Raw genomic sequence first — 10,971 nt, 5'->3', positions numbered from 1 at the left:
GAGGCTGTAGCCAGGTGGGGGTCGGCCTCTTCTCCCTGGTAACGGGCGATAGGACAAGGGGAAATGGTTTGAAGCTGTGCCAGGGCAGGTTTAGGCTAGACATTAGGAAAAACTTCTTCACTGAAAGGGTTGTCAGGCTCTGGAATGGGCTGCCCAGGGAGGTGGTAGAGTCCTTATCCCTGGAGGTATTTAAAAGAAGGATAGATGAGGTGCTTAGGGACGTGGTTTAGTGGTGGGATGGCAGAGTTAGGTGAAAGGTTGGACTCGATGATCTCAAAGGTCTTTTCCAACCAAAGTGATTCTATGATTCTATGATTCATAAACACAGGTCTGCTTTTGTTTGTACGTTTGCCTAGGAATACTTGTTAGGGTAAGGCTCTCCCGCTTCTTCAGAGTCTCTGGCAGCGACATAGGGATTTACTTTGTGTTGAATGCTGCTGCTTTCTGCCAGCATTCTCTCTACCCAGCCAGGACTAGAAGGAGGTTCCCTACAGGATGCTAACATTGGGTAGGACTCATCTGATGTGGGTGGTATTATTACCTACTGTGTAGGAAAAAGTAGTTTCTCATTTTGAGGGGAAAAGAGGAAAAAGCCCCAACAAGCTTCCTAAGCAGCTCTGCATACTAACTTAACTCTGCCCTGAGTTTGATGGGTTCGTTTCTCCCTTTTGCGCTGTACCCGTTCCCTTAGCGCTCTAGCTGTGTGTGTAGTCAGCAGGGCAGACCAACGTCTGAAAGCACTGTGCCATCTTCTTTGGGGGATGTTTTGTTGCTCGAGCTGTTTATCTTGCTAGGACACAGCAAAGAAATACTCCATCCATTTCACTTCTTTTCTACAGGGTACATACTGGGAGAGAAGTTGCTGGAGGAAATGGGAGGACTAAAGCGGTTTATAGAGGATCGAGCTATGAGAGGCTAAGGGCTCAAGTCACTAGTAAAAAATAAGACATGGCTCCCTTTCTACTCCTGCAGAGCCATGCTGCCCCATCTACTTTTTTACTGCTTTCCCATTATATGAAGTGAAATGGGAGCTTCAGAACATTCTCATGGAGGGTTTTTTAACAGAGAAAAGGAGAAAAGTGGGTGATGAGGAAGCAACACTCTGCATGTGTGCGTTTTGTTTGCAAGCAGAACATAGGTGGCACAGGAAGCAGCGTTCCCAAAAGGCAGCCTGACCTTATTGCAGGACTTGGCATATGGGCAACGGTGTCTCATACTTTCCAAGTTTCCTTTTCTTTCAGTCTATGTTTGTTCCTTGCAGCACAAACTGTTAGCTTCTTGCGGGCTGAACATCCTCTTTTTTTTGCATTTACTGTGCTCATTTTGCACACTGTGCTTCCTTCCCTGCTATAACCATGATGCACTTCCACCTTGCCAACCACAGCACAGCTCTGACAGTTGTACTGGCACAACATTTTCCCTCTGAATAGCTCGTGCTCTCCTGCTCCCGAGTGATGACTGCACAGCCTCCTGGAGAAGGGTTTGTCTTTTGCACCGTTCCAAACCTTTCTACATCACCACAGACTCCTGTGACACTTTAAGTAACTCCTCATAAAGGGAACAAAAAGTTTCACTGACAAATATGACTAGCATCAGTTTGTTTTTATATTCTTGATGGGCAGGTTAATTGGTTTAAGTTTTCCTTAAGCACTTATACTATGAATCGTGTTTTCTATTGCCTTATGCGGTATTCAGTGAATTGCACACAAATGGTTTCTGTGAGACCTTTTCAGCTTAATATCTGGGTCTTTGTACCAGGTGAGCTGCTCTCTTTATCCCAGGTATTTTGTATATAACATTTTTTTTCTCAGGGATCATCCTTTACTTGTATTAAAAAAAAAAAAAAAAAAGTAAACTCAGTTTCCTTTCCTCAGTAATAAAAGACATCGGTTCTATCTGCTGGGAGGTGGTAGAGCCTTTCAATTATTCACCGGAGTCCCAGCCACCATCTCGCAGCTGCTAAAAACGTACCCTGCAGCTGGCCGACAACACTGTAACAGGTACAGCTCCGTCTGGTGTGCACATCAGCACTGACAAACTGGCACTCAGGTTCCAAACTTCTAACTTCCACGTAGCTCGTGCCCGTCGCTTTGTCAGGGATTAACGGAGCAGCGTAGCTACGGTGCTCAACGCTCGGTTTGCCATGGGTCTGCCTTCTCCCTCCCAAAAAGGGAGGTTCTCTGCAAAAGCAAAGGCCGGTGTAAGACATTCTCACTGTAACCCTGCTACTTGTGTTACCTACCCTGAAAGTGGAGGACCGGTAACTTCAGTGCTGTGCTTTTGCTGGGGTTGTGGGGGGTGCGGCGTGCCCATCTGAAGAATCCCTTGCGTTTGTATTTAAAAGAGTAAGTTCTGAACCAACTCTTCGCTCCCCGTTTGGACAGTGACTTTGAATACAAGAAATGAGGAAGTGCAGGGAACTCAGGAAACGGAGTAAAAAAAATGGCTGCTAATCTGGAGTGTAGATGGAAGCCTCTGCTTCCCCTTGCTACTGCACAGCGTAAGGACGTCTAGCAGCCCGCCCTTCCTTCCATGGAGAGACAATCCATGCAACCGCTACACCTTGGCTCTGCAGATCCTCCCATGGAAGAACACCCCTGCATCAGCGGTCCGACACAAGAAAATTACTGTTCTTTAGAGATCACATCAAATACCACTAAATAGGAATAGAGAGGGACTGAGCAATGACACAGCTAAATGCAAATCAGAACCGCTATACAGGTAAGAGTGTGGGTTATCTGGTTGGGATGTAACAGCAAGAAAAAAAAAGGGGAGAGAAAGAAAAAAAGAAGGTAAAACATTGCTGCGTAACCACATGTCAAAACTGTGACTCAGAAGGGCCTGCTATTTTGGTTTTTTGAGGGGGCAGAGGACAATAACATTACTGTCACCAATGCAAGCACAGCTTAAAACAGGAGGGGGGAGCAACATAACCATACCTCTGCTTATTTGAATCCTTTGCTTACACACAGGAAAGGAAAATCAAAGCTGGTTGATGACAACCCCAAAACACATGTATTTCTTCAGTGGAAAAATGACTACACTGAGGTGTTTAAAAAAAAAAAAAATAATGCTAATTTCAGAAGTCAGAAAAAACCACACCACCTTCTTGGAAGCAAGCTGTGCCAAAAATCTGCTTTGGGTGGGTGGAATATACCCTGTGGAATCGACTGTTCATATTTCCATCAACAGTAATCAGCTGTACCAGAGAAAAGCATTCAACCAGAACAACCTGACTACTCTTCTCTTGTAGGAAAGAGACCCAACCCCCCTGCCTGGATGTAATTCTCTTTGATAGGAGGAAAAAAAAAAAATGCCAACAAAGAAAGGGGACAAGAATTCTGACCTTCTGCTTTGAAGGACATGGTGAGGGGCCACCCGGCCCTTCTGGGCACAGCCCCTTAGTGCATTAACTTCAGCCCCACCCATAGGTAACAGCTATGCCTTAACAGTTGATCTCTGGTACAAAACAATGAAGAGCTGGCACTCTCCTGGCTCTCGTCTGTTACTGCCCAGTGGAATGCCTGACACCGCCATCAGCCTTCATCGCTCGCTGGTGGATCTCAGGCAGAGCTCCTCGCATGGGATCACACCCACCTACATTTCTCTCGCGCAACTGTTGTACTAACATAAAGAGCTTATGGACACAATCACCACTGCTAGATGGCTTTATTGAGTGTCTTGAACCACACCTGCCCCAAAGATAATCCCCTAATTTCCAACCTTCACGTGAAATTAGAGGCCTTTTTATTGTTAAAACTGCCTGTGGTGCCAATTCTTCCACCATCACCACCAGAAACAAGTCATCCTTTCTGTGGCCCCCTCAGCCACACTTCTATTGAGGAACCCAAAGCATGTCTTTTTCAGGGTATTTCTGTATCATTCCCAGCTCCTCCACCCTTCCTCAACACTGACTGCAAAATACCCCAAGTACTGCAGGAACCAAGTGTGTTTTTCTGCAAAAAAGCCTGAAGAAACCACTGTTGGCAAAACAGCATCGGTCCCAGTCCGGCCAACTCAAGCTGTGGAAGGGGGACAGCAAGAGGAGGAGAACCACCACTCGCTCTGGTGCTGCCCGGGTTGCGCTTTGACAGCAAGTTCTTCAGGCGCCACCTGAAGAGCAGCTTTCACCAGAGCGTAATTAGCTTGTGGAATCGGGGTACCTGCATAGGCTCCTTTACCGTGAACAGTTCTACATCGCTGGTGGTTTGGACATTTTCAGCAGTGAAATGGGTTCTAGATGAGGCTCTGGGGTTGTCCTCACCCCCTGCCAAACCTAGATGACACTTGCTAGTCTGCAGAGTCTGCGATTATACCTTCTCAGGTGGAAAAGGTTTGGCCCTTCCGAGCTCTTGTGCAGTGATACGCATCCACGAACAATGTTTTCAGCAAAACCCTTTTTCACAAGGGCACAGGATATAACTGCGTTCACAGAAGACTTCCATGACGCCTTGACCGAAGACTTTTACAAGCAGAATCAAAATACTTTGTAGCTGCTTACAGCAGAGATCTGGGGAGGACTCAGTAACTCCTAGATTCTCCCGCTTGCTCCGTCTCCGGCCCCCCCTGGGCGTTGCCTTCCATTTGGCCTAAGACTTCAGTCACACTGAGCCTGGATTGCCTAACGAGAGAAAAGAGAGCACAAAGTAATTTTACGCCTCTATCCTCCTGACAAAGGCATCACTGCAGAATCCCAGCTCTAGAAAAGTTTCTTCTAGAACCGGCACGATTCGTAGCTTTAAGTCAGTCATGCAACCAGTGCCATAGCCTTTTCTCCCCAAAGCCTCCAGCTAGCCACTGCTTTTCCTCTCTTTAACGGGGATGGAAAGAAGGCAGCAATGAAGGAAAAGCCAGAGCTCTGGCCCCTCTCAACTTTGGTAAAGAAATAGTGATGTGCTTGCCCTGCTTGTCTTCTCAGCCACCGCAAAAGTGAAAACCTAATGCAGAGTTACTGGGCCAGGGTCAGGGCATGAATTTTGAACAAAATACCTTGTTACAAAATAAGCAGCAACATCTAACGCTGGGAAGACTAAATCAGCAGTTCTCAGACTGGTATGTGACACACACCAAAAACCAAGAGCAGAAGAAGCGAGGCTCAGAAAAACCTCAGGCATCGTGGTTTCTTTCAGTGTTTGAACCGCACAGACCCGGACACACTTCTAGCCAAAGACTCGAACGGGCAGAGCTGTTCCTTACCACTCCGCTAACTTCTGCTCATACAGCTCCCTGCGCTCACGGTGCCTCCTCTCCTGCAAGGTCTCACCAGCAAGCTTCTGCATTATCATTAAGAGGCCCCCTGCAGGGATCCTAGAGGAGGAAGCAGAAAAGTCACGAGTCACCCAGGGGACACACAACAGTAATAACTTACCAGCATCGGCAAAAGGAGCAGCATGCGGGGGGGAGTGGGTGGGTGGGAGGCAACCACCAGATCAGTGGAGTGTAACGTTCCCCAATACTCCTACCACACCACAGGCTAAAGCAGTCCTAGTGCCAGCCCCCAAACGCAGCCTGTCTTCACCTGTGACTCACTGTAGCCCCTTTGAGAACGTGTTTTGAATTTACTCATGGACAGGCACACACAGGGCAAAGGTTTGGAAGGATTTAAGGTGCCCAAGGAACCCCTGTAGATCACCTAACCCATCATTGCAACAGTGACACCCCTCCTTAGCTTCTGTCCAGCTCTTGGATGTGCTTGTGCTTCCATTGGCAAAGCTCCCCAGGCCACTTCCAGGCATGCCCACAGCTGACGCCATCCTGACAGTGCTAAGTAGGACATAGAAAGCTCAGCCTCTTGTCCAGGCAGGATCCCCAAATTCACTTGTGAGGAGAGTCACAAGTCAGTACTTTGAGAAGAAATCCCAGTTGTGCCTGAAAAGTCAGACTTCTCCTGAGCTAAGAGATCATTGTCCTGATGGACAGAGCCCTGGAGAGAGAACCATGGGTTTCTCCACGCCCCAGGGAGCTTCAGGAGATACATGACTGCAAGACATACACAGAGATGTGCCACCTTACAGCCTTGGGTTGCGCAGCCCAGCCATGCAGCTTCTCCCTCAGCATTTCCTAATGGCTGCTGCTCCACATTTTGGCTTTTATGGGGCCTATTTTGTAAAAAAAAAAAAAAAATTTTACACAGATTCCTAACCTAGGGGCTGGCAGTTCCCAGGGTGCCCCCTTCTTCAAAAGGTGTCATTGTGACATCCCACACCTCTTGTGCACCGTCTGGGGTCTGAGCTGCTACAGGAGCAGCTGCTGCTGAAGCTGAGAAGGGAGCCCAGACGCTGTGTCTTACAGTCCCGCCTTCACCCACAGACAACACAGTTCTGCACACAGCCACGGGGCTCATCAGCCACCACGCCAAGGAAGGGGGACAGACGGGTCTATAACCCGTCCTCATAATTTGCTATTTATCAGTAGTTAGTGTCTCCTCTAACAAGCAAATAGCAGCAAGTAAGGTGCTCTATTGAAAGCACCAAGTTCTTGTCACAGTGGAAGCAGCAAAACACACCCCAAAACCAGTTTAAAGGCTGGAAGTAAAGTCATCGTCATGAGGTCCCAAGAGAGGTAGAGCAAAGGCCTCAAGGCAAGAGAGGAAGGGACGCTTCTGTAGCCCCATCTATGACTCAAGGCTTGGTGTGCGAGGCCACCGCCTAACAAACACCCTTCCAGCGTAGCTGTGTCTCCATCGCTCATCGGCAGCAGCTGCAACTCACCCAAACGCTGTTCCGAACATGAAGCCGCCTGCCAGTCCCTGCAGGCCCAAGTGCATTCTGAAAAGGGCTCCTGTGAAGGCTAAAAAGAACACACACCCACTGAAACCACAAACAGCCCCCCACCGGCCATCGCATACGGATGGAGGGAGCTGCTTTGCTGCGTTTCTCCGCTCCGTGAGCTGACACCTACTTTTAACAGAGCAGAAACCAAGCGCCTGGGCCAGCGGGAGGGACCCTCACCACAGAGTCACCGTGGTCTCTGCACTAAAACATTGCACAAAGCTCCCTCTGCCTCAGAAAAACTCCCCAAGGAATGCTAGGGAGTAAAAGTACCCATGAAAGCAAAACCGAGCTCTTTCTGGGCTCAAGCATGATCCCATCACCCCCCCCCCCCTTTTTTTTTTTTAATTCAACAACACCTAATAACAGTAGCTGCCATGTAAAGCAGAAAAGATCAGTAAAAGAGGTATCCAACTGTAAGGCCACTAATGCCTGTAAAACCGAACAAGCAGATCACTTACCCGGAGCCCTGTTGCCAAAAGCAGACACGCAAAACTTAGCATGAAAAGGATCGTTTATAAACAGCGCACCGAACTGTTACAAAGAGTGGAAATAAGAAACGCTTTCCCTGTGAAATAGGTGGTTATAAGAGCAGGTCACGCACCAAGTGTTGCCTTTACCCTACACAAGCATTTTTCCAAAAAAAAAAAAAAAAAGAAAAAAACCCACCCAAACCCCTTCAGCAAGTATTTTAAAGACCACAGAACTCCCCAATGGCTTCAGAAGTGCATCGCTTCTCTCTGTTAGGAATACAGCCCCGCAGCCGTTAAACAACGGAGCAGTCACAGCGGCAGCTGGCAGAAGAGGAACAAAACCCCAGGGGCACAGATGCTAGAGACCTGCTCAAATCCAAGAGATCGGGATTTCTGCTTACGCTTTCCCGCTTGCGCCCCTTGCTCATGAAGGGCGAAGCACACAAGGTTGTAGCAGTCTTACCTCCTGCCGCAGCAAAATTACTGATGGCGGTTTTGTTGCGGTACACGGACAGACCGGTGCTCACCGTGCTGCAGAGATAAGGCACAGAAGAAGTCAGCAGCTGCACGTGGAAGAAGACAGGGAGCGAAACGCAGCCTGCAATAAAGCTGGATTTCATTAAGCCAGCCCTCAGGTTGCCTCCGACTGCCTTGTTGCCCACTCTGTCTGGAGCGTGCGCGCGCGCTAGCCACAAGGGCCTCCATTTCTGTGACTTTACTGCAAGCAGCTGCACAGCCAGAGGCCGAGGAATACCAGGATTCCTAGCCCGGATCTGGGATATTCTTCCTTTCTCTTGGTAATCAAAGGTGGGGTTTTTTCCATTGTATATTCAAGGATAAAAGGTCCTGTCAGTCAGTCCTGACGTAGCACCTTTACCCCCAGAAGCTGAACCCGTGTGTCCCTAAGACCTTGCCTGACGTAGGCAGTCCCCACCCCTAGAGCTAAGTCGCACTCGTGATGTCAGCAGGGTCGCCCACTCCTGCAGCACGAGATTTCCCACCAGGGTAGCTACACCACCTCCTCCAAAAACATCAGTTAAGCCCCCAAACACTCATTGTTCTCAGTTCAGCAGCCACATCCTCCCCAGCCCGCTAGCAAGCCTCCCGTGTGACATCTACAAGCCAACAGCAATCTTCCTCTCCCTCCCCACGCCGTAACATCACCTTTGTAAAACTAAAAAAATTCGGTTTTAAACTGCAAAACTCAAAATTTGCGCAAGCACAGGACAAAATCTTCAACTGGGGCTTTGCAGAAACAGTTAGTGCTGCGCAGCAAGCATCTTCTTTCAAAGCCTTTTACTGAAGGGGTGGTGAAAAAGGGCGATGAACTGGCTGCAGGGGAGACATCTGGTGGAAGAGCGACGAGGCTACAGGAAAACCTGGAGAAATCAAAAGCTCCAGGAGAGCGAGCAAAGAGTACGCTAACTAAACCAAAGGAGAACAGATACTAAACCAAAAGGAGACAGAGAAAGCAAGAGAGAGGGAGAAAGAAATTCAGAAAGGAACAAAAAAATTAGGGAGATGGAAGTATAAAAAGATGCTCATCAATACTGCTGGTATCCTAAAAAAGCAGAGGGGCAATTTAAACAGAACACGCCTACAGATACAGTCAATCCAGGTGTAGGACTACACATAAATTTACCATTCTGAGCATCAGGGAAGGAGACAGCCCCAGTCTAAGAGGGCAGGATTTGGAAGAGTGTGCTTAGTTTGATGCTGGAACATGTCCAGAGGAGAGCCACAAAACTGGTGAGGGGCCTGGAGCACAAGTCTTACCAGAAGCGGCTGAGGGAACTGGGGTTGTTCAGCCTGGAGAAGAGGAGGCTGAGGGGAGACCTGATCGCCCTCTACACCTGCCTGACAGGAGGCTGTAGTGAGGTGGGGGTCGGCCTCTTCTCCCTGGTAACGGGCGATAGGACGAGGGGAAATGGTTTGAAGCTGTGCCAGGGCAGGTTTAGGCTAGACATTAGGAAAAATTTTGAAAGGGTTGTCAGGCTCTGGAATGGGCTGCCCAGGGAGGTGGTGGAGTCCTTGTCCCTGGAGGTATTTAAAAGAAGGACAGATGAGGTGCTTAGGGACATGGTTTAGTGGTGGGATGGCAGGGTTAGGTTAAAGGTTGGACTCTATGATCTCAAAGGTCTTTTACAACCAAAGTGGTTCTATGGTTCTATACTGTCAGAAATACACTGACACATCTGGGGGAAGAAACATCAGGGCAGGGGAACGCTATCTCCACGTTGGTTGTGTGCGTAGGAAAAATTTGAAAGGCCCAGGGAGGGTCACAGAGCTGGCAGGTCTGATGCTCAGCGACCGCTTAATAACAAGACGATCGCCTGCAAGCATTTGAGGACAAGAACGAAGAATGGTGAGTAATGCCAGTGTGTACAAACTAGGAGTAATGAGACATAACAAAAAGGAGAAAAATTAGCGTGGGATAGAAAGCTCTTCCAGAAACAGCCAGCACACTGCAACCCTCTCCCAGAGGGAGAGATGCAAAAAAAAACAACAAAAAAAACCAAAAAAAAAAAAAAGAGATGAAGCAAAAGCAGAAAGAAGCCGTCAAGCACAGGGAAGAAGAGTATTCCAGTCAGTAACAGCATGGATTAGATGTGAGGAACCAGGCTTCTCTCGTTTTAGCTTTTGGGCTGGTTGGTTAGAAGACTTGAATTCTGGGACAGTTACAAAAGCTTAAGTCCTCTTCACCTTCACGCCCTACCAGTCCGACTGACTGCGAGCACACCACTCTGAGCCTCAGCCAGCCCCCGGCAGTCGCGCCAGGAGCTGCGAGCGCTGCCGGCGCGAAGGGCTCCCTGCCACTGGTGCTTAAGCATAAGCCAGCTCTTCTCCCACTGCCCTCGGGAAACACTCACTTGAATATTGTCACAAAAACGGCGACTCTCCAGCTCCAGCGCCAGCCGTAGCGGATGAAGCTCCTGAGGCCGGCGCGATGGGCAGATTGCTGGGGGGGGGGGAGAGAGACGGCAAGGTTACATATCACAGCCCCGCTCCCCCTCGCCAGCACCACCCGCTCCCCGCCACCTGGGGTATTCGTGACGGCTCGCGGGACTGATGTCGCCTGGGAACGATACCCTGACCCTCCGGGATCACGTCGGTCACCTTCAGAGGGAAAGGCGCCGCTCACGTTTGCCCCCGCCACCAACAGGAAACCCAAGAATTAATTACGGTTCGTAACGTCAACCGGTCTTTCTAATCCTGGTGCTGAAACACATCTGGGGGGGAGGGGACAGGGAGAGCTTTGAGGACAGTACAGGAGGGTAGCAGAGGAGATGAAAGGGGAACCAAACGGGAAACTAGTTCTTCGTTATTATGAGTTCCTGAGTGCTACTAAATAATAGCCATTGATAAATAATAACCATAATAAGTAAATACTAACCACCTAGTTTAAACGTTAAGGGATCATCAAGCTCTGCAGTTCAGCACTGGCACGTAAAAGTTTGGTGGTAAGCGGCTTTTGGAAAGATGTGACAAACAGAAGCCTCATAAAAATCAAAACTATTCCAGTTAATACCATGAAAGAAAATAAATTCTCCCTTCCGGTGCCTGTGGTGCAAGCGCTCAGCCCGGGTGCGGGCAGGCTCTGAGAGAGCCAGCAGGAGGGCAGAGCGAGGCCAGGCACCGGTGCCTTGCAGGCCGCTATGTTAGGGCTGAGCCTAAATAGTGAGTGATGTAAAATTAGGCAGATTTTTAACGTGGGAGTTTCCCCCCCT

At 48.9% G+C, this 10,971-nt stretch overlaps 1 protein-coding gene across 1 annotated transcript in view; it reads right to left on the bottom strand.

Annotated features, from left to right (window-relative positions):
* Nucleotides 1-3,147: 3,147 nt before the first annotated feature.
* TIMMDC1 (translocase of inner mitochondrial membrane domain containing 1) overlaps nucleotides 3,148-10,971 on the bottom strand; it is a gene marked incomplete at its 5' end in the record, with an annotated part of 8,070 nt that continues 246 nt past the window's right edge. The window contains 5 exons of the mRNA XM_035890753.1: nucleotides 3,148-4,621; nucleotides 5,197-5,307; nucleotides 6,711-6,789; nucleotides 7,707-7,774; nucleotides 10,114-10,202. Of these exons, the coding sequence (XP_035746646.1) occupies nucleotides 4,522-4,621; nucleotides 5,197-5,307; nucleotides 6,711-6,789; nucleotides 7,707-7,774; nucleotides 10,114-10,202 (447 nt within the window). The remainder of the gene's footprint in view (nucleotides 4,622-5,196; nucleotides 5,308-6,710; nucleotides 6,790-7,706; nucleotides 7,775-10,113; nucleotides 10,203-10,971) is intronic.

The sequence above is a fragment of the Egretta garzetta genome, unplaced genomic scaffold (assembly GCF_000687185.1).
Source record: "Egretta garzetta isolate BGI_Z169 unplaced genomic scaffold, ASM68718v1 scaffold383, whole genome shotgun sequence".
In the NCBI taxonomy this organism is placed as follows: domain Eukaryota; kingdom Metazoa; phylum Chordata; class Aves; order Pelecaniformes; family Ardeidae; genus Egretta; species Egretta garzetta.
The sequence above is the reverse complement of the archived record's forward strand: the minus strand, read 5'-3'. Positions and strand labels throughout refer to the sequence as shown.